This window comes from Passer domesticus, chromosome 17 (assembly GCF_036417665.1).
Source record: "Passer domesticus isolate bPasDom1 chromosome 17, bPasDom1.hap1, whole genome shotgun sequence".
Lineage (NCBI taxonomy): Eukaryota > Metazoa > Chordata > Aves > Passeriformes > Passeridae > Passer > Passer domesticus.
This window is the reverse complement of record NC_087490.1, coordinates 11,034,764-11,061,332: the sequence shown is the minus strand read 5'-3', so window position 1 is coordinate 11,061,332 and position 26,569 is coordinate 11,034,764. Positions and strand designations below refer to the sequence as shown.

Genomic DNA, 26,569 nt, shown 5'->3' with positions numbered 1-26,569 from the left:
ATGCTTTTAAAACACATCCTGGAAACCCTCCTTCTCTAAAGCAAAGGCCTTGAAACCACCAGGAGTGTGATTTCTTAGCAGGAGGAATAAGAGGAGCTGAGCAAAGAGTCACTCTGCCTCTCTTCCATCCTTTTGGTGCTTGTCTTTTGGGTTTTTCCCCATTAAGTTTTTTTCCTTTCTTTTCCAAAATAATGGGGGGTGGGAGGAGGCTACTGAGCAAAGCCCCCTGCAGAGGGAAGTATACCTGAACAGCCTTGAGGGAGGGATGAGGCTGACTGCAACACAAAAACCACGGTGTGGGTTTGACACTCGAAGGAATAAATAACCCGGGATCGTGTTCTTGAATTTTTTTTCTTCATCTGGTTATTAATTATGGCTGTCATCAAACGTTGCCCGGGCCTCGGCTATAACAGCAGCTGGATCATGTAGTTTAATCTAAATAAAAAGAACACAAATCAGTTATGCAGTGTAATTGAAGAAGCTTAAGGTTTTATAGATCTTAATTTCTTCAGCATTATTGGAGAGTCTCCCACGTATCAGGACTTCAGCTCATATTGCAGCCTTTCAATTCTTTAGAAACAACTACACTCCCCTAATTTTATTAGTGAACATTATCTCCTTGAAATTCCTCTGTGTGGGTGACTTCAACAAAACACACTCTTGGGCAAAAGTGGCTTTGATTTGTAGCCTGTTAGGCCTCACCTATAATTTTAATAAAGGGGGTAGTGGTGACAAAAATTTATGAAAACCTGAATTCAGTTTTTCTCCTTTTATCAATTACTTCATATTCTGAGATCAACAGATCTCTACCCATTGACAGCACAATAACAGCAGTGAAAGTTTATGCTTTGTTTTTGCTCATAGAGCAGAAGAGGATTGGATCATCACTTGGTCCTCAGGGAGTTAAATAAACAGCCAGACTTGCACATCCTGCCCTAGTGTACCCGTAGTTCATCCCAGGCTGTTGGATTGTTGAGGCTCTTCTCAGTGACCTTTGACAAACCACACATAGTAAATATTTTTAGCCACAGAAGTGCTGCTCATTTCACTTTTTGCAAAATAGAGATTGTTTTTCTCTGGTGGGTATTTGGGGTTTATTATTCTGTACTGCTGTAGGTGTGCCTGGTACTTACAAGATTAACTGGCTTGTCAAAATTGTGCTCAAAGAGCCTTTGGCTATAGAAAGCAGATTTGAAAAGACAGGGGCAGTGAAGATTGTGAGCTGTGAGCTTTGGAAGGCTGCATGTGCCTGGTGTCACTTTGAACAGCCCTGTCCCTGGGCCAGAGGAAGGTGGGTGGCTTTACCTGCCGTGGGGCTGTGCTACTCCCTCTTACTGGAGCAGAGTGGTGAGCTGTGATTATCCAGGGAGGTTCTGCTTGGCTCTAACTGAAGGGGAGCTTCCCCAGCTCACCCTGCACTGACCATTTTGTTTCACATGTTTGCAGCCCATGAGGGTTCAAGCTGAGACTCTTAGGGCCAGCTCTCACTTGGAGTCACATCTGTTCACTGCTGATTCCCATTTCCTCTTCCTCCAAGGGCACAGAGCTGGGGACAGGCTCTCCTGTCCACCAAAGTGTCGTGCAAGGACCCAGTGGCTGCCAGGCTGATGGCCCAGCGTGGCTTTGTGTCTCACCAAATCTTTGGGATAGGGCCTGGCTCTTCCTCTGCAGTGTGTGTCAGTCAAGGGAAAAGAGGAGCAGAGGATGTGGGCTCTAGGACACCATCTGCCCCCCTTGGGCCCAGGTGGGAAGCTGCACACACCCCTCTGCCCTCAGGGCTGCTGGGCACAGCAGTGAGCCCCTGACCTGGGGAAAGAGCTGCTGTTGGCCCTGCAGGGTCTGCTCAGCCTCAGCAGCTGGGCTTGGTGAAATCATTTGGTCTTGACACAAATCCCACTATTGTCTGTGCCTCTATTGTCCCCATTTCCTTTGTGCTGCTCCAGGTCTCTGAGCAGTTCTGGTGCATGAGAACTGCATTTTTTCAGATGTAGGCAATTGGGAGGCTCCAGCAGAGGCTGCATGAGCTGTTAGTCCCTGTGGGGCCATTTAGGATGCTGCTGGCCAAAAGACTCTGAGCACACACCCCATGGGGGAAATCTCTTGAGAAGTGAAATGCTACCTGGAGAGCTGACCCGAGCACTGATGAATACAAACACTAACATTTTCAAGCAATTACCTCTGGGAGGGGAAATTCAGAAGGGGCTGGAGCGTTGTCTCTGCCAGAGTCAACCAGAACTCCACACTTTGGTATATCTGCTACCCAGATGCCTTCTAACAGCTCTCCCTTGTCTAGGTAGAAGTATTTTCCTGGGCCATGCTTCTTGCCATCTTTCCAACCTCCTTCGTACCGATTTCCATTTGCTGCAATTGAATACACGAACAGACCTTGAAATTTGCACCATTGTGTTAAGGGGTTACAAATTAAGTCAATCAACAGAGCAAACCAGCAGAGGAGAAGATCATGTGTTTGGCTCCTCTTAGTAATTTCAAGGTGGCTGTGGTACTGTGTGTCATTTTGATTTTGCATGCTCCATTTGCTGTGCCTCAGAGGGAGAAAATGCTGCAGAAGGAGCCCACGCTTGCTCACTTGGAACCAGGACTCTGCTCACCTGCTTTGTTCTCACAGTGATACTCATTTTTTGCTGACACAAGGAGCCAGTATGCTCAAGGTAAGGGACTGGTCCCTGAGTCACTCTTCACAACATGAAAAATTACAGGACACAAGTTTCAGATTTGTCATTGCAACAAATCACACACGATCTCTGGCTTGAAGAGGTTTGCTTGTCTGGGCAAGGAACAGAGCACTGATTGCTGTCCAGTCAAAATAATCTTGATTTCAAAGAATACTTTTAGTTAAGTTTTTCCTCAGTGAATTACGGGGTGAGAATTGCTGCAAGAGTCTGAACGGTTCTGGCAGTCAGTTACAGGCTGTTTTTCCAGCTGCACTGCTTCTCTTGGCATTTTTCTGCAAGTTGAGAGAGGCTTTTTTTGGGCTCTCTGCTGCTCTCCAGGAATCCACCCATCCATCACTAACAGGGAAAGCAGAGCTGCAAGAGGAAGAGAGCAGCCTCATCCATGGATGCTGGTTGAGAAAGGGCATCATACCCATGGTGATGCCATAGGTTGGGATAGATCCAGACCACCCTGCCGTCACTAGGAGAGTCCTCTGCTCACCCCTTTTCTACCTACAGTGTTTCTAAGCCCAAACCCATGGGGATTTATAACCATGTTAGTGAAAATACCTTTGAGTCTCAGCTGAACTTTGCCACTCTTCATCACAAGAAGTGGCTGAAATACCAGCACACCCCACACAGTGCTGCAGAGATAGCTGGGACCTGTCAGGATGCTGTAAGGGAAGAGGGGAAAACCAAAAGGCTTCCAGAGAATGTGGCTGCTGGGCTGCTCAGGCAGGGTCTGGTTAACAGGCTAGAGCCATGGTGATGGTTATCTGCAACTTTGATCTGCCTTTGTGCTTATCTGCAACATCAAGCTGCCTTGTCCATGGCTGGGAGCAGCTTGGCTTCTGCACTCAAGCCACCAAGTGAGAAACCACCAAAACCACAGTCCTGGCTGCAAGGAGGGGACAATGAACACCCTGACTGCCCTGTGGTACCTGGCTGTTCCCATCTGCTCTCCTCCCAGAGCACCAAGGCTGTGCTGCTCACAACCACGATCCCTGTGATGTGAAGTGCCCTGGTACAAAGCTGTTGGGGAATGGATGTAGCAGAGGCAGCAGATCAGCACAGTGCTCTCAGCCAAGCTCACCCTCACCGGGCATGCTGCCACTACAAGCAATTTAATCTTGAGCTGCAGCTCATCATGACCTCCACTGAAGAACTCCTTTTCTTTCACATGGCAAAGCTGCCGGCACGTGGGCGCACTTCCAGCAGCTGAGCTGAATGCATTAAGCTTGTGGGTATGAAATAATTGCTCTGGCTAATTTTAACCAAAAGGAATCCAGCTAACAATCAGTTGCAGGCTAGGCTGGAGGCAACTGAGCTCTGAAATGGTGTATCAGCCACAGCTCAGCCTGCAGGGGTTGTTAGTTTAGAACTAACAGGGCCTTTGACAGAGCACAGCAGATCAGTGCAAGATTCCCCCTGGAAGCAGGTGCTGATTTCATTCAGATGAGCCATCAGTCCAAAGCGACTTTACAGTCAGCGGAGGGAGCACAGTCATGCATGTGGTGTGCAGAGAAGGTCAGGCTCGTTCCTCCCAGCTGCTTTGCTTAGCTAATTACTAGCCTTGAGATCACTTTCAAGCAAAAAAAGATAGAATAGATGAATAATAATATGGAGATAATATTTATTCAGATGTTCTTGGAATGCCATGCCTGGTATTGCAGAGATGGTTGGGATTGTTTGCTTTGGGGGAAAATGTGTTAAACCCCAAGGAAAATAAGGAAAAAAAAAATTTCGGTATTTGTGCTGAGATTGGCCCTAACATTCCCAATCCATTATGTACTTGGGGTTATTTATGGAAAAGGATTGTGTACTAATGAAACCCCTGTGTTCACTCAACACAAGCCACTGTCGGAAGTAGACAGAGGATGGAGCAAACTCAAAAAGAAAACTATGTTGTTGTGGTTTTTTCCCTGTGCTGGAAACTGAACTCTTCTTTGGTATTCAGAGCTAGAAAGCCTGTCTGGCAAAGTGCCTGACTTGAAAAGAGAGATTTGCTCTTCTCTGACCCAACAGTATATTATCTCTAACCCGAACCATCCCAGTCATTTAAATGTAAATCACAGCAAAAGTAAGCTTTCATGCGTGTGGGCTTATGGGCTTGAGCAGTGCAGTGCCGGCCCTTGCTCAGCCTGCGCTGCCCCCCGCTCCAGACCAGGAGGGGAGGGATGGCACGGAGCAGCCGCAGTCCAGCTGCAAGGCTGCAGTGTAGCGCAGACATCTGGGTGGCAGAGGCACCCGGAGGGCAGCACGACAGCAAACGGCTTGGAGGGGGCAGGGTGAGGGTGCTCGTACTTACGGAGCCGCAGCAGGCCCTGCCCGTTGGGCTGGTCTGTCAGCCACTCTCCCTCGTAGGTGGAGCCGTCCTTGTAGTGCATCTTTCCCCAGCCGCTGCGCAAGCCATTGCTCCACTCGCCCTCGTAGAGCTCCCCGTTGGGGTAAAAGAACATCCCCCGGCCCTGGACAGCAGCACAGACATGGCTGGTTAGGAGCTGCTCTATTGAAAGGGGGCAGTGTTCAGTTTTGGAACATCACTTGATAGAATATTCCTTTGTTTATTATTCTTACACGTGGCTGCTGGCAGCCCAGCTCCGTGGCTGTCCTCGTGTTGAAGGGAATGAGATGTGGTAGTACATTTTTGGCAAACAGTTTTATTCCCTTGACAAAACCTTGGGTTTATATCTCAGAGTGTTATTATTGGCATGATTGCTGCTAATATTTAGCTAAAAGCGGATTTTACAAGTATATAAACCTGCCTGGAGATAGGCAGCATTAAAGGATGTGTCTCTCAACGTGGGGATTTCATGTCTATCAACCCTGACGACGTTTCCAGCTCAGTGTGTCCCAGGCTGGGCAACTCCACCTCTTGTTTGTTTTACCTTTATGTTTGCCATTAAGAAAAGTCCAGAGGTACCCCCTATGCCAGGGAGTGATACCAATAAGAAATATTTCCATATCACTAACACATTTTCCCATAGGAATAAAGTGTTCTTTTTTCTCTGAGCACATAATAAAACCAGTTCTGGAAACAACTGATTTTTCTGAGTATTAATTTCATTAAACTGCATGGATGTAAGGGAGAAACTTTTTTAGAAGAAAACTCAACCCTAGTGATATTTGGACGTCATTATAAATCTTTCAGTAAAGCTCAGTCATGGAAAATCTAACCTTAAAGAACAGGAAGGGAAGATCCCTCCAAGAGACAGAAGCCATGGAGCCACACGCCCATTAAAAGCGTTGGTGGAGATGAGTTTAATTTAAGAGCAGACACAAAGACAAACACAAGGTTTCCATTGGCAGATCCAAAAACGTTCCTACAAGGATTTTGCACATTACATTGCAGTCACTTCTACCAGATGATTTTCTCATTATGTTCCTTTTAGGAAAAACTGATTAATGTGACAGGCTTAATTTCCAGAAGAACTGAAGTTATTTGCCTATTATGCTGTAAAACTCCCAGAAGGAGGTGCATTTTCTGGCAGTGCTTATAACACAGGTTCCTCTGACTTGTTCAAGGACAAGAGTAATGAAAGGGATGGGTGGGGAGGATTAAGAGACAGGATGTGAAACCTCCCAGCATGCTTGGCCAGCTGCAGGTGAGTCTGAGCAGTAACCACCGCTCTGTGGCAGCTGGTGGGAGCTCAGGGCTCCAGCCTGGCAACCAGCAGATGGGTGGGGATGACTCCCTCTCCAGGAAGGAGATGGCACTTCCATGCAAATCTTGGATTTTTAGTCTTGACCATTCAATTCAGCCTCAGTGTTGCACAAATTAACTTTTAAGTAATCTTCTTGCACATGTGCGCCCAACTCTTCCCCGTGTTTTGGGTCCCACTGCCTCACTGCTGGCAGAAAATGTCACTTACACTTCTTCTGTCATTTTCCCACCAGCCTGTGTACACCCTCTTGTATTCCTTGGTCACTGGGTCAAGAATGCTGTATGAGCCATAACCATCCCTCTTCCCAAACTTCCAGTCACCGCTGTAAATGGCTCCTGTGCTTTTCCAAATCTGGGTGCCTTTACCTGTTTAACAAACAAGAGGAAAGACAGGGAGACCATCATGGTCAGGAGAAGGGTGCACAGGGCTGCCCTTCCTGCTCCATCCCAGGCAGGGCAGCACTCCCTGCACAAAGTCAGGCTTATGTCTGGGATTCAGTTTAGCTTCCCAAGTTGGAACCATCGTTAATCTTGATCAGAGTCTTCCTGTGTGGCCTCAGCTGAATGCACTGAAATCTTTCCAAACCTCAGTTTACTGCTTGTAAACAAGTCTGTGCTGCTCTGGCTGCTCCTGGCTTGGACAGGGTCTCCTCCTGCTCCGTCCCCTGCAGCCCCTGCCACATCTTGGGAATAAATTAAGATTCCTGGAACCAAGTCAGGAGCTAAGAGAGCTCCAGGGACTGTGCAGCCAGGGCATATCCCAGTGCATGGAGCTGACTGCAGTTTGCTGTTATTTGGAAAGGATTTTTAAACATCTGTAATAGAGATATTTTGGGTAGTTGCCCCTGAGTGCATGCAAAAGCTCTTCAAGTTGCCTATTAGAAATGTTTCTGCATTTTTGCATTACATATATCAAATATGTGTGTGTGTACATATAGTCCTACATGAATGCTCTTCCAGGAGCATATAGAGCACATAGAAGCACTGACCACTTCCCCCTGAAAAACTTTGTAAGAATATCTAAGTTGCTATTTTTTCTCAAAATTATCTATCTTACCATGTTTCAAGTTGTCCAGCCATTCTCCAGTATACTGATCCCCATTTACAGCATAAATTGTGTGTCTTAATCCACATTTCTGGGCTTTCCTGTCCCATTCATAAAAGAGAGGATCTCTAAGCCTCGGGTACTTTATGACAGGCATACTGCTGGTATCTGGAGAAGAAAAAAAATTCTTATCAGCAATAAATTAGAAAGTACTAAGGCAGGTACAGGCAGAACAGTATTGGTGAGCCATGCACAGAGATACAACAAACAGGAGGCAACTAAAGATACTGAAGTACAAATCAGCACTGTGTAAAAACGGGCTCATAGCATAGCCTGGCCTGTTAGGAAATGTTAAATAAGTCTCAACAGGTCAGGTTTGTGGCAGGAAGTGATCTCTGCATCTGCCAGAGATCTTGGGGAGTGCAGGGAAAGGCATCTCCTCTATACAGCTGATGGAATGGGTCAGGGAGTTGTCCAGGTCCCTGAGGCCCACCTGCAGCTGGGACACTTCTACCCCCAGCAGTAATGCAGTTAAAAATACCAGTTTCCAGCTGCCTTGTTAAAAGGGGTTGAAACCACAACATTTCCCTCCCCCAGGAGGCTGTGGGCTTGCCCAGAGCAGGCCAAGTGCTCACCAGCCCACCAAGCTCCAAGGAGGTGACTTCTGAGGTGACTTCACAGGTGAGGTGGGTTTAAAGCAGGAACAGCAGGCAGGGCATGGTGAGCAGGGGGTGGTTCGGGCATTGGGGTCAGTGTGGGGGAAGATGAGAGAAAAGGAGACATTTTTGCCTCATAAATACAGAGGAGTGCAGCATAGTGGTGATTTCTGAGCACTGCCGATGGAACTGCTGTTCAACACAGTGGGAATTCGGCAGATTTGGAGGTGAGAGTGGTCTCCTATAAACCATTAACAAAAGCCAAAAGGTGGCTGCAGAAACAAAAGCAAGTTTCTATGAATGCCATTAACATCCAGAGCTCGGCTGGAGCCCGGCGGGGTGGGATGCTCTCCGATTTTGTCTCCTGGGCTCCCCCTTCTGTCCTGATCCGCTGGACTGAGCCATTTCGAATGATTTCGCTGCATCTTTCCCTTCTCAGCACAGCAAAGCTCTGGTTATTGCTGTGCTGCAGGTGCCAGGGAGCCCGGCAGGGGAGAAAAACTGAGCCTTGGGAGGAGAGGGAGAAAGAAAGGTTCTTTAGGTCCCTGCTAGAAAATAAAAGCTAGAAATTCTAACTAAGAAAATACTGTTAGAGTTCAACCTCAGTTCTGCTTTTTCCAGCTGTGGGAAATGGTCAACAACGATTTAGAAGGATAGCACTGCTAAATAAAAGTACTTATGGGTCCAGAATGAGTCTTGGTTAGAGGACACCGAGGACAGGTCTGTCCCTCGGTATGGTGGAGTCACAGCCCACCACAGAGGATGTTTCTCCAGTATGCAAACACAGGATACACTACAACTGCTGAGTTCCTCCCTCACTTTTGAGTGCTGCAGCTCCTGGAGAAGGGGGTCATGCCAATATTTGCCAGTGGCTGGGTTTTTTCGGGACACTGCGCCACTCTTTGCTCGCTTGAGCCTGTCCTGCCCTCGCTGGGGAAGCAGAAGAGCCGAGCTACAACAATCTGCACCCACCCTGACACCGGCCATGACCTCTGAGCAGCTTATGCCTGAGACAAGAAGCCTCTTCTCTACCCCTGCCAGATGGGAGCCTCGCTTTCCCACCAACACATCCCACCGCTTCTTTAACTCGAAGCTTAGGATTTACAAACCCCAGGGAGGATTCCCAGCTGCGGGGGCAGCCCCATATGCTCGCCGTGTCCTGCGAGGCACAGCCCGCGCAGAGTACCCGAGGTAATGCGGGCTGCCGGGAGCCGCCTTTATTTGCTGAATCCCCTTCCAAATTTACGTCAGCGATGCCAGGTTTGCGTAAGTGATAACGCAGTCGGTGTTCGCCTCCCTGGATGTTTTCAGCCGCCCACTCCCAGGGCGCGGGGAGGCTGGCAGCGAGAGGCAGGCGGTGCAGAGCCGCTCCGGCTGCAGCTCTCGGTGCGGAGGCGAGCCGCGGCTGCTCCCGTGCGCCTCTGCCGCGGCGCTTGGGATGAGGCTCGTCCACACCCCGCGTACCCCTCCAGAGGCTGCTCTGCCACCTTGGCCGGGCCTCTGGCCAAAGCAGCTTTAGTCTGCACGGCGTTACTGGAAGCCCATTTTTCTCAGAGCAATGGAGTGTAGCTACTTTTCCACATCTTAACTTAAGGAAGAGCAAGGAGGGAAACACACCTGGCTGCAGAGAAGCGGCTGCAGACTGTCCCTGGCAGAGCCCTGCCTGGCACCGCACCCCGTGCCCCTGCCTGACTGCCCCCGGCCCCGAGGATGCCCCGGCTGAGCTCAGCCCTTGCCGTGACCCAGCACCATGCCCTGCAGCGGGGTCCCTCTGCCAGCACCCACCAGCGGAGCGGAGTCACGCCCTCCCCTCCTGCCCCCGGGGCGCTGCCTGCGAGCGGAGCGCTCCGGGCTGCTCCTGCTGCTGCTCCTCCCGGGCGGGAGCCGGGCCGGAGGGCAGCGGGGCGAGCGGCCGACGGGGAAAGCGCCCAGCTCGGTGTGTAGGGCAGCCTGGAGCGCGGCCGCCGCTCTCCCGCCGCCCCGGTGCCCAGGGCCGAAAGCGGACACCGACCTGTGCTGGTGGCGGCTCGGGGCTGCCTGCGGCGGCGGGGTCGCCATAGCAACGTGCCAAACTCCAGCGCTGAGGGCCACGGCAGCGGCCCCGGGCGGACGGGGATGCGCTGGGACACGGCACCACACGCTGAGCACCGGGGATGGAGCCGGAGCCACCGGGCACACACGGGGCTGTGCAGCTACATCCCTGAGCTCGGGATGTTCCAGCGGAATATAAAGTGCTGATAAGCAACGAGTGTTTCACCTCTGGTTGGTTTTTCATACGCCCAGCAGCAGAAGGCTGGAAATGAAAGCACTGATTACAGCACCGATGAGTAACAAATAAATCAGCCTTGCAAATGTCAGGAGAAATAGGAGAAAGCTCCTGAAAATGCACATCAGCGGTCTTAAAGGAGAAATCTGAATAAACCTGACACTAATTCCCTCATCCATTACATTTCTTCCACAGCTATGGTGAGCAGGGATTGCCACTCTGGCCTTATGGGTGTCTGTAATCATCTTCCCTAATGGGTAATTGACTGTGCACATTTCTGGTATCACACCACAGCTCTGGTATGACTCCCATGAGCCAAATGCATTTGATTCTCATTCTTTTACCGCATTTTTTGTGCACAGCTCTGCAGGCTGTAAGGTAAAAATGTTGAGGCAGGTAGGAAATCTTGTGATGAAACAAAGCAGATGCCTCTGTAAAGATGAGATACAGATCAGCCTTCCCTGACGGGTGTTCCTTTGCCATCTTCCATATCTGAGCATTGAATGTGCCTTAAACGTTGTGTCCATGCTCAGATAGGACAGAGAATGGATTTATTCCAAGTGTGAGTGTGACTAAAGGCAAATATTCCATTTCCCATGGCATGTGTAAGGGCCATGGAGCCAAAGTGCCACTGCCTGGGAAATCAGGCACAGGAAAATGAAGTGGAGGGAAGGAAGAACTGCTCCACAGACAACATGAGCTGGTGTGGGAATGATGGAGGGAGATCTGTACCGAGGGAAATACACACATGGAATTTCTTGTGTTAGATTAGATGAACTGGGAAGATGGCAGCTGCTAGCAAGCATTTCCAGGGATGCAGGAGAGGCAGAACTTAAACACTTCTTTAAGCAGAAAAAAAAAATAGAGAAAACCATGGAAGCTGACCAAGTTAGGAAATACTTATACAAGAGAAAATGTCTCCTGTTATTAAAAATGAGATGAAGATATCCAGGAAGGATTTGCTCACAGTCACCCATATTAAAGTGTTCTGGTTTGGGGCAGAGCCTAAGAATTACTGAAGACAATCATTCCTGTGTTTCACCATGGCCAATTGTAAGGGCTGGAGTGAGGACAGAGGTTTGGGGAGGAAATAAAGAAACCCATGAGGGAGAAGGAAAAAATGCTTATTGCAGTCCAAAATCTACAGCTTGAAATTACAACCAGAAATAGCCCTCTCTGGAAAAGTATTAACTATTATTTCAGCCCCTATATAGCACTGCACTTAATTGAGAGATTGGCAATTAAAATAATTAGCTAATTCAGACCATTTTACCTGTCTATTTTTAAAGGGCATGGGCTGCCTGAGGTTTTTGAACTGCAAGTCCAAACTATGCCACACCTAACCACAGCTTCTGCTAACCAGAAGTTACATACATATTTGAAAAGTAATATATATTTGAAAACACTAAAAACGTTAAAAGAGTAAAAATATTTTAGCAATAAATTAAACTTCACAAATTGGGATCAAAAACTGCCTCTGCAAAAACCTCTGTATCTGGATATGATGGAGGGTGCTGCCTCCATTTCTGGGTTGCTTATTTTAAATTCTTCTGCTCCTGGTCTTTGTGTGTTTGTTGTTTTACTTCTGCAGTCCCAGAGTGGGTTATCAGCACCCTCACAGACACTCCTGCCCCTCCAAGGAGGCTTCACAAAGACATTTATCTAGGAAGAGGCTGTGTGTGATTCCCATCTACAGTTTTCTTAGTTCAGATATATAAACATTTGAATCATACTTAATTATTTTGTCACTTGATAATATCATTCTGTGCCTTTTTGTATTACAAGGGTGCAGAGTGGGAAAACATAAGCATATCCTTCTTACAAAAAAAAAAGACAAAACTAGCTTGAAGAGAAGGTGGTGATATTTGAAGTTTTATCAGAAAGTTCTTTTCACTCACTTAAAAGAAATTTTACTTAGAAAATGTCATTATTCCATTTTGAGAGAAGGAACCTCCTTGGTAAGTAGGAAGTGGGGATAATTTTTGTAAAGGGTGTCAGATATATCTGGAATATATAACTTGGTCTAAGAGTGAGATATAAACTCAAACTGACCCAGAAGTGTCCTAACCAAACTCTCTTCCTCTCCCAAGAGCAGTTGTTTCCAGGCACAACATTGAGGCCACTATCAAAAGTAGGGTCAAAAACTCAAATTTTGATGTGTTAGGAGGAGAATTTGGGTTTTCCTTGACACAATTCCCCTCGCTCCAGTCTTGCCAGCTAAAATTTGGCCCCACATACCCTTCTTGGCTGTTTGGTTTCTTTTTCTTGTTTCACTCTGACAGGCACTGGCCACTGACACCAAGGAACAACAGCAAAACCTTCACCAGGCAGTGCCAGGGCTGGAGATCTGCTGCTGCTTGTACTCTTGCTGCTTTAGTTGTCTGGCAGTTGATTAAACCTTGCATTTACCAAGACTGAAAGGAAGCTTTTAAATCTGTCCATGTAAATTATGCTGTAATTCAGCCCATTATTCTGCCAACACAGTTCACTGCAATGAACTCCACTTCCAGGCTGGACACACTGGAGAGCAAACCAAGCACTGGGAGTTTGTGCATGGAAACATGCCCAGAAACACCTTCCTGCAGCATATGACACATGATGCACTGTGACACATGATGCACTGTGACACATGATGCACTTTCTTTTTTTTTTTCACTTTTAAGAGCAGGACTTAAAAAATATATAATAAAATAATTTAAAAAAATTAAATATGGCCCAAGGCCCTCAGTATTCTACATCTGAAACCAATCATTTTTGCACTGAAAGGAGACAGCTGCTCCAAGCTGAGTTTGCTTGCACTAAGCTTGGGGAATTACCCAAGTGAAATGTCCAAACCAACTGAAAACTGTCAGAATCAATAAATTAAATTTATTCTGGGAACTTTGGAGAATAAATAGAGGAAAAACATTTAGGGAAACATATGTTGGAATTCTTTAAAGGTGAAAAGTGTTACAACAACATACTGTGGAAGTGGGATGCTCAGATGTGTGGTTTATTGCTGCTATATTCAAAAGAAAAGCCAGGGAAGAGGTGGGAGGGTCTTGGACACCAACCAAGCTCGTTTTGGTGAGCTGAAGGAGCATCCCCACCACTCTGCTCTAAAGAATTGTCATTAGCAGGATTTAGGAGGGATTGAAGTGAAAGGTTTGAGGTGCAAACTTCACCTGGTTGCCTCTGGCTTAAGAGGCAGCCTTGTGGGAAAGCATTTAAAATTCTTCCCTTTTTGTTGGGAGCAGTTATCTCAAGATAAAACCCATGTTGGTTTTACATCAAAACAACCTGAAGTTAAACCCCTGGGTTATCTGGAATGTTCAGGCACTCAGATAGTCATGCAGAATGAAAGGCTGAAGTGCTGGAAGCTGACACCAGATACCCTCTCCCCATGAGTTCCTGTTGCTGCCGATTTACAGCTCTTGGTCTCTGCTTAACTACCCACAACAAGGTGGAGGTGTAAAGGTAAAGTTATGGTGTTAATTCCTGAAGTCACCCAAAGCTGAGAATTATTTACTGACCATGGAGGGCTTTGCAAGACTTTTAATATCATTGGAGGCAGATAAATTTGGCCATACTTGAGCTAATGCCTCACTTCAAGTCCTTACTTTATTCCTTAATTGAGGGATAAATCCAGATAATACAAGATGAATCAGCAGTATGAATCTCCAGCTGAAACATGTGCCAAGTATTTTATTTATCATGGCTTATTGTCATCTGCTGTCAGAATAGGGACTCATCTACAGTTATATTTTGTCCTTTCTTCTTTGCTCTGCTGGAAAGAATGTGCATTTCTAGGACAGGGGAAAAGCATCAAAGGAAACAGCCTCAATTATCTTAAGAGGAAAGAATGAATGGAATTTGCATTCAGGAATAGTCTGGAGGGTGAAGGAAAGGAGCTCACATGTGACTGTACATATATATATATATATAAATATAACTAAGTGTACTCAAACAAAATCCAACACCCAGAGAACAAATACTCACAATTTCACTGTGATCCTTAACTTGATTTATGAACTCAATTTCTTAGACATGTTTTCTGGCAGTGAAAGGTTGGTGAGTTGGGATTAATTAAGGTAAAGGCAAACCAGAGATTTCATGTTTGTAAATTTGCTGTGCAATGGCCTTAGGTGATCTCTGGCAGCAGAAGACAGCCATTAAAACTTGCAAGATACTGTGAAAAACGATAATAAAATATTGAAATTCAGAGGAAAAGCACCATTCCTCAGGTGTTGCCACAAGTGCAAGACAGGCGAGGTGTGGGAGCCCTGAGCATCAGCTGCACAGAGCCCTGCTCCCCATCCAGGCCTGAGGGGATCACTTATCTCAGCTTGCTTTGGTTTATTCACAAAGATGTGATTGAAATAATGAGATTATACAAACAGCTACAGCCTCCCAGGGGCTGGGGAGAGCTTACAGGTAATTCTGAAGTATTTTGTAATGGTGCAAGGTTAAACAATGCAGAACCAGCTGTAAGGCCAGCCCTGCTACACCCCCATTGTTTGTGCTCATGTTTGTGTGGTTTCTCTTTGAAAGAAAATGCAGATCCCTTGAATGAATATTCAAGTTAAAAAGTTGAAAGAAATATTTTGGGGTAATCATTATGCACAGACACAATATGTGTCAGAATTGTTCCTTGTCAAGAGGTGTAGGGGACAGGTGGGAAAGTTTGGGATAAATCCCTTGGTGTTCTGGGAGAGCTCTGGGGCTGGCACAGCAGGGCTCTGAGTGGGAAATGCACATTTCCTGCCTTTGTATGTGAAACACCAACCACGGCCCTAACTAAATGTCATCAGCCTGCAGAATTCCAGCCCAGGACAAATACTCATGTCTGATAAGAGTTTACTTCTGCTTTTTTGAGGCTAACAGATCAGCAGTGAAAGGAAGACTTTTAAGGGTTATTGACAATTTATGATGTATTATAAAAGCACCTTTTCCTGAACTGACACAAGCAATCCCACAAATGTTGCAGTCTTTTTACTTTCTGGATTCCCCCAGATGTGCAGGAGGGTGTCAGCACCCCAGCCTCAACAGCAAGGGGTGAGATGCAGCCACATCTCAGGGGTGGCTCTGTGGTAAACTGGGCTGACAGAGAACTGCAAAGGTGGAGGGAATGTTTGCATGTGGGAAGGAAAAATAACTTTGCTGGCAGGGAATATTCCAACCTTGTGGTGAACTGGAAAGTTCTGGCACGTGTCCAGTGCAGAGTTAACGCTCTGATCTGATCTGTGATCCTCCTTCTTCCAAAGTCTGCAAGCCAAAATCCAGGCTCCTGTAACAAACAGTCCTGTTACATGGGATTGTGGGCAAATGCTAGAATCTAGGAAAAAATTAATACAGACGTAACAAATTCCTGTGACATTTCTATTGTGTTGTTTATTATTCTGCTTCAGGGTTACCAAGACCTGCCACAACACACGTGTTTGACCTCTGGACAATTGTGGCCTCACTGGAGAAGCAGCAGGGACAATGCAACATCCCTGGGGCTGGTGGCTCTTAAACCAGCAGAAATCCCAAACCACTGCAAGTTCTGAGAGGGTTTCTCTGGAAACTGAATGCAGAAGGTCATCAACAGCATTTCAGGTGTCCACCCACAATGTATGAAAAAAACATGCAAAAAAGCCAAACAGTGGACCTAGAGAAGGATCAGGGAGAGCAAGAGCACCGAGGAGTGTCTCTACACCCAATGTTTTTGGTTGTTTATGTGAAACTCAAGGAAATGGGATCCTACAGAGACTCCTCATGAAAAGACAGCATTGCATTTGTGTCTTTACTTTGGCTTCACTCCTCCCCTCTCCTCTCCCTTGTACCTTTTATTTTTAATTGCTTCCTTCCCCTTCCCTTTTTCTTCCTTTTTGCCAATTTCTACCCTTGCACAAGAAATTCACAGGATGTGGTGTCAACATTCACAACTCTTCCCACCCTGCCCCAGAACATCAGGCCCAGCTCACAACTGGCCAGTCCAGCTGCTGAGTGGGTAATTGTAAAAATAAAGACACCAGGAATCCTCTTGTCATCTTCTGTGACACCAAGGACCCGTGACAAAGGTCCAGGCAGCTGCAGGGCTGGGCTGCCTCAGATTCAGCCCCCAGCTCCCTCTGAGGGGGCTGGCCCTGTACAGTGGAGGGTTTTACCTCCTCTCAGCTCCACGCGTGATGAACCACCCTGAAAGGGCAGGAAGATGCTTCCATGTCACACCACGGAGCACTTCAGGGGCTGCCACAACACAAGGGGGCTCAGGAGAGGCGCAGGGCCTCCAGGAGGTGACCGGGGCAGGGCGGGTGACAGCAGCCGAGGGGACCCCCCATCTGAGGGGAGCTTTGGCCTGAGGAGAACACAGGCCTGACGGGGGCCGCGCCTGAGGGGACCATGACGGGAGGGGATCCCGGGCCTGAGGGGGGCCTTGACCTGAGGGGACCATGACGGGAAGGGATCCCGGGCCTGAGGGGGGCCATCACAGGAGGGGATCTCGGGCCTGAGGGGAGCCTTGACCTGAGGGGAGCCTTGACATGAGGGGACCATGATGGGAGGGGATCCCGGGCCTGAGGGGGGCCATCACAGGAGGGGATCCCGGGCCTGAAGGGGACCTTGACCTGAGGGGACCATGACGGGAGGGGATCCCTGGCCTGAGGGGGGCCTTGACCTGAGGAGAGCCTTGACCTGAGAGGACTATAATGGGAGGGGATCCTGGGCCTGAGGGGGGCCATCACTGGAGGGGATCCCGGGCCTGAGGGGAGCCATCACAGGAGGGCATCCCGGGCCTGAGGGGGACCTTGACCTGAGGGGAATCTCCGTCCCGAGGGCTCTGCAGCCCAGGTGAGCCCACACCGCAGCCCCCTCACCTGCCGGCTCCCTCCCCTGAGGCGGGCGGGGCCCGCCCATGGCCGCGCGCGATGACGTCAGCGGCGCAGGCGGCGCGCGGGCCCGGGGCGGCGGGCGCGCGCCGGGGCCCGCGGAGCTGGCGCGGCCCCGCGCCATGCGGGACCAGCTGGAGCGGAGCCTGGGCGAGTGGCGGGAGCTGGAGGAGGAGTTCCGGCAGCTCCAGGTGAGCGGCGGGGCCCTGCGGGGCATCGCGGTGCTTCCCCCGCGCTGCCCTTGCCGGCTCGGCGGGGCCGGCCCCGGCTGGGCGGGAGCGGGACCGGGGGTCCCCAACGCCGCCGCATCCCCGGGGCGGCTCGGCGGGCGGAGCGGGCGGGCTCCCGCCAGCCCCCGCTCGCTGCCTCCGCGCGGAGCGAGGCTGTGCATCCCGCACGGCCCCGCACACAGCCCGTGCCCCGCTGCCCCCGTGCGAGCGCACGGCGCAGCCCCACCGAGCCGCGGCCGTGCCCCGAGGATGCACCGGGATGCGGCGCCTCGGTTCCCGTTGCTGGAGAAGAGATGGACAGAGGGGACGCGGTGCGGTTGTGCATCCCCAGCGTGCTGCAAGGAGCAGCGCGGGCAGCGCCTGTCCCGCCAGCATCTCCTGGCGGAGTTGGGTTTCCCGTGGTGGGATACGACGGGTCCGAGTGCTGCTTTTCCATCTTGCAAAAGTGCATTTGGGGATGGAAGGGCCTCGGAGTGGGGGCCAAGAGCTGTTCTACGAGACGCTTTTACCTCCAGAAGCCTTCCCTTCCTTCCCTGCTTGTCAGTGCTGCACCTATACACGTGCTTTAAATTTTAAAGCCAGTTTTAAAGTACGACCGGCTGTTCTCACTCTGGAGGCTGTTTAGCCTCTTTTAGACTGTTAAACAGAACGTGCATTAAAAAAAAAAAAAGTGTGATCTCCACATTTAGCTCGATTCTTAATTAAAACTCAGTTTAGGCTGTATTTCTATTAGCAGAAACAAGGGTTGGGTGCTGGGGGAGACCAGCTGACGTGGTTTTGTTGGTCACTTGTTTGCTGTGTGCACCTTCTCGACAAGCTCCCTGCCTGAGTCTGACCTAAACCACAGTAAATGTCAGTGGTTGTCCCTGCCTCAGTTTCCCCACCTGGAAAAGGAAAGTAGAAACACTTTTTGGTGGGGTGGCAGCTGCTGGTGGTCGAGGTGTCAGGATTAGTGCTGTAGAGGTGTGCTCAGCAAAACCAAAGTGAGCCTCAACCAGTGAGAGCTGCAGTGCCTGTACAGGGCTAGTTTGGTTATTAAGGTCTTTAAATCAGACACTGGAGCTTGTTTTGGATAGTTCTTGTAAATAAAGAACAGCTACCAAGTGGGTCCTAGCAAGCAGGAGAGCAGAGATCTGGTTTGTGTGATTTCAGCACCATGTTTATGCTTTGGGAAGAGCAGTTGGAATTTCCTGTGGTTTTTGGTGCTGGTAGGTGAAGCACCGTGTAACCCATACTGTCTCTTGGCACTAACTCTGCAAACTCTGTTTTCCAGCTTATTACAGGTCTTAAAATTGGCTCAGAGGTCATTGCTTGGTGCTTGGGGAGCCCTTCCTGAGACCTCCCTCATGGGGAAAGGGGTGAAATCCTTGCAGAGGGTGGGAAAGCAGAGCCCAGGTATCCCCGAGTGCAGGGAGGGGTGAAGTCAGAGGCTTCAATGGGTTTGCAGTTGGTGAGCATGTCCTTGTTGTGGCTGAGCACTAACTGGGGGCTTCAGGGGACCAATGAGCTGTGATAAAGCAGTTCCTCCCAGGGAGCTTGCAAGGCCACAGGCAGGGACACCAGTTCAGCTCTTTAAACCAGAATATGGGGCAGTAGGTTGCTTGAATATCCGTGGGGTTGGGATGGCAGTGATGGCCAGGAGGTCCCTAAACCCTCAGCCATGGATTTATGCCTGGTGCTGTGTCTTTCCCCTCCCTCCCCCACTCTGTTAGGTCCTCATTTATTTTCTCCAAGATTTAATCTGGCTGTGAAATTGGAGTGCCTGCTCTGTGATTTAGCCACCATTTGATGGGCATGGATCAGGATCAAATGGAGGATTAGGAGATTCAGGGATTAGGGGCTTCATTGCAGGGTGGGATGGGAGTGAGAAGCTCCTGAGTGGGAAAGCTCTTTAAAGAGGCAATGAGATGAGTGTAGAGGATGCTTTTCCTCTTGCAGGAATTTCATCAGTGTCCATTTAAGCCCTATTGTAGCTATACTGGTTTGGCATTTCCCCCTCCTTCCTTGTTAAAGGGGTGCCTGTTGTATCCCACAAAACAGGATTTTCCTGGTTTCACTTGGAGGTGAGGACCAAATGCCATGAATAACCTAGAAGGGCTCTTCCTACCAACCATCTCCTCTTGTCCTGCAGGAAACACACAAAGTTTACAGGCAGAAACTGGAAGAAGTCACCAGCCTGCAGACAGCCTGCAGCAGCTCCATACACCGTCAGAAGAAGACACTGAGGGATCTGAAGCACAGCCTGCAACGGTAACAGGAGACCTGGAGGGTGGAGGAGGCAGGGATGGGATAGCTCTCCTTCCCAAGGGCTGAAATGCTTGGATATTTAGTATTTTTATTAGAACATCTATGTTGGTTTCTTCTTCCAGTGTGTGCTGTACATTGCAGGGCTGTGCAGCTTTTGGCTGTGCCAGGTGAGCAATGCTTTGCTCTCTAAACTGCACTGGAAGAGCAACATCAGTCCTTGAACCTGAAGGTGTAACTTGCTCCTGGGTGGACTTACAGATGGGAACTCTCTCTGGCTGCTTGGCTGATCCCAGGAGCCACAGGCTGAATTCCTTGTGTGCAGGCCTGAGTACAGCACCTCTGACACCACAGGCTGCTGGCTCTGCTGCTCACTGCTCTCTGGTTAACATTAATTACGAAAACCACAGTTTGTCAGTAAATCATCAGCTCTGTGTGCTGTTACATCCTGAAATACCTCATACCTGAAGAGCTGCAGCCTCTGCAAGGGCAGTGCCTGAAACCACGCACAGAGTTCCCAGGGTGGAGAGAGTTCTTTCAGAAAAGCACAATATTCCCACACGATCCTGTCACTGAGCTGATGGAAAGAGAAGCTGATTTATAAACCAGCTGGTTGAAGTCACCTACAGCAGCATAAACCTGGCAGTGAAATAAAGTCGTGATAAGCCAAATGGTTCCTCAGAAATACAGGAGCAAAGCACAGCAGCTCCCAGAGCCAGCTTGTTAACAGCCTGGATTTTATGACATTATTTTCCTTCAAATAAAAAGGAGGTGAAAACATGAACAGGAATATCTTGTTTCTGTGTTCTTGCAGGTGCAAGCCCAGAGCGAGTCCTGAGGAGTTTGCTCTCATTCAGGAGATCAGCAGCCAGATCAAGGAGAGGCAGAATGCCTTCTTTGACATGGAAGCCTACCTGCCCAAGAGGAATGGGTATGTGCTCCAGGAATTTTGGATTTTTAAATGTTCACAGCAATGCTCTTTGTTCCTGAAGGAAAATGTTGAAGAAAGACATGTAAAATTGGATTAGTCATAAATCTCTTGCTGAGCTGCTGTGTCAGTTGTACACAGAATTCATTAGCTGTGAGTGGATGTAAATGTGTGTGGGCAGTGCAGGTTTTCTGTTAAAATGACAGTAACCTGCACTGGCAAGGGATTGTGCAGTTCACTGTTCCACACTAATGTTTTCCTGAGCTAATTTTTTTGAGGGCTGAATAAGAATATGACTTTTCTCTTTTTTGTTTTTAAATAATATTTTTAACCAACTTTAACTTTTGCTTCAAGCAGGGTTGCTAAGACAGTTATGTCAAGCTGTGTGATGCTGCAACCCCTCAGATTTTCTTCCAAATCCTCCCTGTGTTTTGGGTTTGGCCAGTGCAGACTATATATTTTGCCCTTAGATTGTAGTGGAAAAAGGAGACCAGGAAAATAAGCCTTTTCAGTAACTTCCTGGAAATGCTGACCAATATTTCCATGTGTAAAGCCTCTTCTGTGGTATTTCCCTCCAGTTTGTCTTAATTAAAAACCTCCAGCAAATGTGGCTTTGGCAGAGCCACTGTCTCATCACCTCAATCTAGATCGTCCTGTGGTGTTCAAATAAAACAACTTACTTGGGTCTGCTCTTGGCTTTTGTCTTCCAGCCTGTACTTAAATCTGGTGCTGGGAAACGTGAATGTCACTCTCCTGAGCAACCAGGCAAAGTGAGTGAGCCTCCCCATGTGTGAGTTTGGGTTTCTCTGGGGCCAGCTGTGGGTGTGGACTGAAGCCCAGAGAGGGAATGGGTTTCTCTTAGACCTGATAAGTGAAATGTTGAGGGTGGGCCTCTGGACTATGACATGGGGATAAGCTGACATCCAGTGTAGCTCCAATTCCATTTATCACTTGCTTTTAAGCCCAGCTCGGCCTCTGGCCTTAATTGTAAAAGTGTTTGGAGTCTTTTTTGTGCTGAAAAATGGTGCTGTGACTTCTAGGCATACAGTGCTCCAGAAAATGGAGATATATATGTATTTTTAAAACCTTGTCAAGCCAATCCAGAAACCAGCTCTGATGGACTTAGGCATTGTGTTTTAGCTGAGACAGACCCTGCTTGCAGGCAGAGCACTGCCTTTCACCACTGTCCACTGCTTTTCTAAGTGTTTCAGCAAAACCTCTGTCTCTGGGCTTGATATTTCGCTTTGTATGTAGTTTGGAAAAGGTGAAGCTCCATTCCACTCACACATCTGTTTGGGTCCACAAATGGCACCTATTTCCTTCCAGGTTCGCCTACAAGGATGAGTATGAGAAGTTCAAACTTTATCTGACAATAATCTTGTTACTGGGGGCTGTTGCCTGCAGGTGTTTTCTCCACTACAGGTAAGCTGCATTTTTATTTCTTATCAAGTATTTTGCATAAAACTGTGCTGGGTTTGAATTATCTTGTGCACTGTTAAGGACAGTGAGACAGCTCAGGTGGTGTTTAGGCTTTGAGCAATTGGGCAGCAGGACACCTGCTCTTCTTCAACTCTGTATTTTAGCTAATTGTTTTTCCTTTTTAAAAGGAAAGTCCAATATCATGTTTCCTGATGATGCTAAAAATTGATGTTGTTATTCTGGCATTGTGCTGTTGTTGGGAATGAACAGTTGGTTGTGCTTGTGGGTTGTCCCAGGCAGGGACCAACACTGTGCTGCAGCTCTGGGGTAACAAAAGCCACAAGAGAATTTGCATGAAATAATCAGACCTGAAACATTACCTCTAGGTTGTGATAAAGTGTCTGAGCACCAACAAGCTTCTGTTATTCAGTTTTGCTTAAAAACCAGGAATGTGTTGGAGCCACACACTTCCACTACAGCCTCTGTGTGTCTTGAGTCAATGCAGGAATGATGCTGCCCTGCACAGAGGCTGCCCCAAGTCCCCTTGGCTTCAGGAGTTTGCAAATGGCAAAATAAAATTTTGGTGTTTTGGTTTTTTTGTCCCAGAGCACATTGCTCTTCCATTCTTTTAGTTGATTTAATTTATATAGATCTCATGGAATCTTCTCATTGAATTAGCCTGGAAAGGCCTCTCTAAATTGGATCATCTGCTGCTTCTGTGATGCTTTCTCTCCTTGAGCAGCACTTAATGTCATCCCTGCATACCTGCTTATCAGCTCAGGATCTGCAGTGTTGGATCCCAGGGTAACAGGGCCTGGAGCTGGCAGTGCTGTGTGTGGGTTAGAGCTGTTCAGGATGGGACTCACAGCCTCACTTGGGCAGGTTTTCATCTACCCAGGAGGAGGAAGGAAAAATAGTGATTTTTAAAATGCGTCTTTATAATTAACAAGAGGTTTTTTACTCTGTGTTTTTTGTGTTTACAGGGTGACAGATGAAGTGTTTAACTTTCTGTTGGTGTGGTATTACTGCACGCTGACGATACGGGAAAGCATTCTCATTAGCAATGGCTCAAGGTACAGTGCCACCTGCAAAGCCCATGAAAGCATGACATGTCCCTAAAGAAAACAGGCAACAAAAAGGGATTCAGCTTGGCACTGAGGCCCAGCAAATCTGAGATGCTGATGGCCTCTCTGCAGAGTCTCTTGTCTCTCTCCTCCTCCCTGGTCACTTCCAAGGGCACCTGAAGTTTGGGGAGAGAGCAGTCGCAGTTCCTAAGAGTCCCTAAGTTATTGGTCCAAGTTTTTGGCTGGTTTTGGTAGCTGTAGGTTAGTTGTAGATGTGGTCTGGGGTGTGTGTTTTGCCTTGTGTTAGAGGTCACACATCTTTGGTTGGAAATGCCACAGCATCCCTTGTGCTTGAGCTTGGATGTCTGCTTTGTTTCCATTTTTTGGATCGTTTTTTGCCTGTAAGGCTGGACTTCAATGCTGAAATCCATGCTTCTTGTCTCACTGCCATATTTTTTTCCTGCTCAGGATCAAAGGCTGGTGGGTGTCTCATCACTACGTTTCCACGTTCCTGTCTGGAGTGATGTTAACGTGGTGAGTCTGCTCTTGCCTGCTCGAGGTGCTTCAAGCCTGTTTCATGGTGTTTATATCATCTGAGCATTTAAATCCAGCATGACCACGAAGCTGTGGCCACAGGACATATGGCAGCGTGTGAGCCTTAATATTTGTTTGATGTTACAGATGTTTTCAATGATAAATACAACACTGCAAGGTTGTATTTACATTACTGGTTTAAAAAAAAAAAATGCAAACCCTGTGACTGTAGTTGGGCTGGTGATAGGAAAATCTCCCAGTTTCTGTCTTTGTACTTAAGGAAACAAGCAGCACTTTGCTATAGAGGAAGTACACCACAAAATGGGTGTTTGGTGCCTTTACTGAGCCTTGACTAGAGAGTTTAAAGCAAAAAATTCAAGTTACCCCCTTGCAGTGGGTGGTGGTCAGACAGCCCACAATGCACTCCCTGTGCAACCTGTCTCGACTTGGACATGAACTAATGAGTTAATTATTAAAAATTGTTTTAAAACAACATAAACTTCTGCCCTGAATCTGTAAGGGGCTGACAGTGGCTGGGGCAGAAGGTCCCTTGCCCTCCATCTATCCTGAACTGCCCTTGGGATAAGCAGCACAGCCACCCCCTGTAGCAGTGCTCAGATTCTCAATGCAGATGATGCTGAATGGCTTTGCTGCCTGGAGAAAACTGATAAAGGATGAGAGGGGACAGCATTTATCCTTTTAGAGAGGGGAAACCTAATCAATGAGAGCACTTCCTGTGTGGCTGTAGCACCTCTGAGGGCTCCCAGGGGGTGGAATGGGCTGGGCACCAGCTGCTGGTTCCTTTGCTAATGGCATCAGGCCTGGTGTGAAGGGAAGGGTTGGATGCACTGGATGCTTTTAGCAAATTAATGGACCTCCCATGTTCTGCTTCCAGGCCAGATGGACTCATGTATCAGATGTTTCGCAGTCAATTTTTAGCATTTTCAATATTTCAGAGTGAGTATATCTTACCTTGCTAATTCATTTTGTGTCATATGTGCTTAGAAGAAAACACTTTCATTTGGTAACTACTGGAATATTAAACTGTAGGAATATAAAGATAGTGTACAAATATGCAATCTACAAATATAAGCAATAATTAAATGCTGTTGGATTAAACATGATTGAAGTAGTTTGTTACTTACCATACTTCTGAATAACCAGTGGAGTGATGTTTTCTCTCTCCTTCTCCAGGCTGTGTTCAGTTCTTACAGTATTATTACCAAAGGGGCTGCCTCTATAGGCTCCGGGCTTTGGGGGAGAGAAACCACTTGGACCTTACAGTAGGTGAGGTCTCCTGCTATGCTTTCTTTGCACAAGTTTTGGGTGCAGTGATAGGGAGGGAGAGGGCTGTGTGCCCCCTCACTGCAGAGCTGTCCCCTGCCTGGCTGCCTGTGTCCCAAGGGAAAGGGCAGTGACACTTTTATCCCCCTCCTCAGGTCCTGTAGGTCAGGAGCAGAGGGATCTGATCTTTGTCAGTGTTGAGGAGACTAAGATGGAGGTTTTGGTCATCACTAACTTCATCCTCCTCCAACTACTGCAATTTCCAGGGAATCTTTTTACTTGAGAGGAATAGCCCTTGTGGGGGTGATCTGGGTGGGGAGAGCTGCAGGTCCAGTCCTGGCTCTTCTGTGCTCACACTCTGCCTCTTCTGTCAACCTTTTCCAGAAGGATTCCAGTCCTGGATGTGGCGGGGGCTGACGTTTCTCCTTCCCTTCTTGTTCTTTGGCCATGTAAGTTGGGTGATGCCCTCCTCCCTCTGTGGTGCAGTGTCTGCTGCTGCACCACCCAAAGGTGCTTTGGATCACACACAGCTATGACAAACGTTTCCAAGGCTTAATTCTTTTTGCTCCTAATTAAATTGCCTTTTTCTTTTCCCCTTTGCAGTTCTGGCAGCTATACAATGCAATCACGCTTTTCAGATTGTCAAGGCATGAGGAATGCAAAGAATGGCAGGTGTGTGTTGGCTCTGCTCAGAGGAAGCACAGAGCAGGGCAGAGGGGGTGCTTGACCACATCCTGAAAGATATTTGGGCATCTGACTCCATTTAAATATCTCAGAGGCTGTTCTGTGTCTGGTAGAGCCCAGCACTGCTGAATATAATCCATATTGTAATATTACAAATAATAAATGCTGCTTCCTCTTCCCTTTCAGGTTTTTGTGTTGGCTTTGACATTCCTGCTGCTCTTCCTCGGGAACTTCCTCACTACTCTCAAGGTGGTGCACACTAAACTGCAGAAGAACAAAGACAAGGTGAAGAAGCTGTGACTCCCCCTGTTCCCAGTGTGCATCCATGCCTGTGCCCCAGCAGGGCTGGGTTTGGGACAGATCCTGCTCCACCCCAGCCAGGGATGGATGGGCTCAGAAGCACTCCCCTGTCCCCGTGTTTGGTAAAGGACTCTGCCAGCACAGACTCAGTATTAATGCAAGCATGGCTCTCCAGTCACACTCCTGCTATTTATGTATATTTAATATAAAATGTATTTGCTTCTGGGGTTTTTGTTCTGTATATAGAGCAGCATGCACCTGCCTGGCGAAGCGCCAGCACTGGGGAAAATGTGGGATCTACTGTAATTCCAATTCTGGAATGATACCTGACACTTTCCAGTTTTATTATTTAAATTCTGGGTATTGAATTTATTGAGGTTTATGAACACTCTGTGTGGATCAGTAATACAGAGCGAATGCTGTTTTTCAAGGCATTTGTTTAAGGCATATTCTCAGTGGCAATACTAACCTGTGTGTACTGTGAAAAGAAAATACTCATCTTTGTACCATACTGCTGCTATATACACTTCTAAAAAGCTATTTAAAGAAGAGGAATTCCTTCTTTGAAAACAAAATCATGTGAGCAAAAGCAGTTTTTAAATGGCAGGGAAGTCTGCTAGCCCTTTTCCAGGGAGACCAGGTCATTTGTCCAGGCCTGAAAGAACCTAAAATAAACCATTCAATATGCAACTGCCTCTGCCCCTTTTTAGTAACAAGCACATGGCCCTTGG

The 26,569-nt window shown here is 47.9% G+C and overlaps 2 protein-coding genes across 8 annotated transcripts; one reads left to right on the top strand and one right to left on the bottom strand.

Moving 5' to 3' along the window:
- Positions 1-315: 315 nt before the first annotated feature.
- On the bottom strand, positions 316-17,195 carry MORN3 (MORN repeat containing 3). 5 transcript variants are annotated; one of them, XM_064392527.1, is made up of 7 exons: positions 17,140-17,195; positions 15,463-15,569; positions 7,394-7,549; positions 6,545-6,702; positions 4,981-5,140; positions 2,177-2,361; positions 316-435 (listed from the first exon to the last, which is right to left on the bottom strand). In XM_064392527.1, the coding sequence occupies exons 3-7, from the start codon at positions 7,536-7,538 to the stop codon at positions 367-369; spliced, it is 717 nt and encodes a 238-aa protein (XP_064248597.1). In that variant the 5' UTR covers positions 7,539-7,549; positions 15,463-15,569; positions 17,140-17,195; the 3' UTR covers positions 316-366. The 5 variants fall into 5 exon arrangements, with proteins under 5 accessions (XP_064248597.1, XP_064248598.1, XP_064248599.1 ...); XM_064392528.1 differs by having other exon boundaries at positions 15,463-15,584; positions 17,140-17,156; XM_064392529.1 differs by lacking the exon at positions 17,140-17,195 and adding an exon at positions 16,432-16,450.
- TMEM120B (transmembrane protein 120B) lies at positions 17,194-26,528 on the top strand. Of its 3 annotated transcripts, none has more exons than XM_064392524.1 (12): positions 17,194-17,342; positions 19,513-19,631; positions 20,440-20,556; positions 21,264-21,323; positions 21,880-21,975; positions 22,956-23,045; positions 23,505-23,570; positions 24,466-24,527; positions 24,765-24,857; positions 25,239-25,303; positions 25,458-25,526; positions 25,725-26,528. In XM_064392524.1, the coding sequence occupies exons 1-12, from the start codon at positions 17,274-17,276 to the stop codon at positions 25,836-25,838; spliced, it is 1,020 nt and encodes a 339-aa protein (XP_064248594.1). In that variant the 5' UTR covers positions 17,194-17,273; the 3' UTR covers positions 25,839-26,528. The 3 variants fall into 3 exon arrangements, with proteins under 3 accessions (XP_064248594.1, XP_064248596.1, XP_064248595.1); XM_064392526.1 differs by having other exon boundaries at positions 25,458-25,530; XM_064392525.1 differs by lacking the exon at positions 23,505-23,570.
- The last annotated feature ends 41 nt before the right edge of the window (positions 26,529-26,569 follow it).

Bases quoted from the DNA above. Each gene is read 5' to 3' on its own strand.
- MORN3 (XM_064392527.1), bottom strand. From the start codon at position 7,538: ATGCCTGTCATAAAGTACCCGAGGCTTAGAGATCCTCTCTTTTATGAA. The intron at 5,141-6,544 runs GTAAGTGACATT...GCTGCTGTCCAG, and splicing joins GGGAAAATGACAGAAGAAGT to GGCCGGGGGATGTTCTTTTA. The intron at 2,362-4,980 runs GTAAGTACGAGC...ATTCAATTGCAG, and splicing joins GCAGGGCCTGCTGCGGCTCC to CAAATGGAAATCGGTACGAA.
- TMEM120B (XM_064392524.1), top strand. From the start codon at position 17,274: ATGCGGGACCAGCTGGAGCGGAGCCTGGGCGAGTGGCGGGAGCTGGAG. The intron at 21,976-22,955 runs GTAAGCTGCATT...TTGTGTTTACAG, and splicing joins AGGTGTTTTCTCCACTACAG to GGTGACAGATGAAGTGTTTA. The intron at 25,304-25,457 runs GTAAGTTGGGTG...TCCCCTTTGCAG, and splicing joins CCTTCTTGTTCTTTGGCCAT to TTCTGGCAGCTATACAATGC.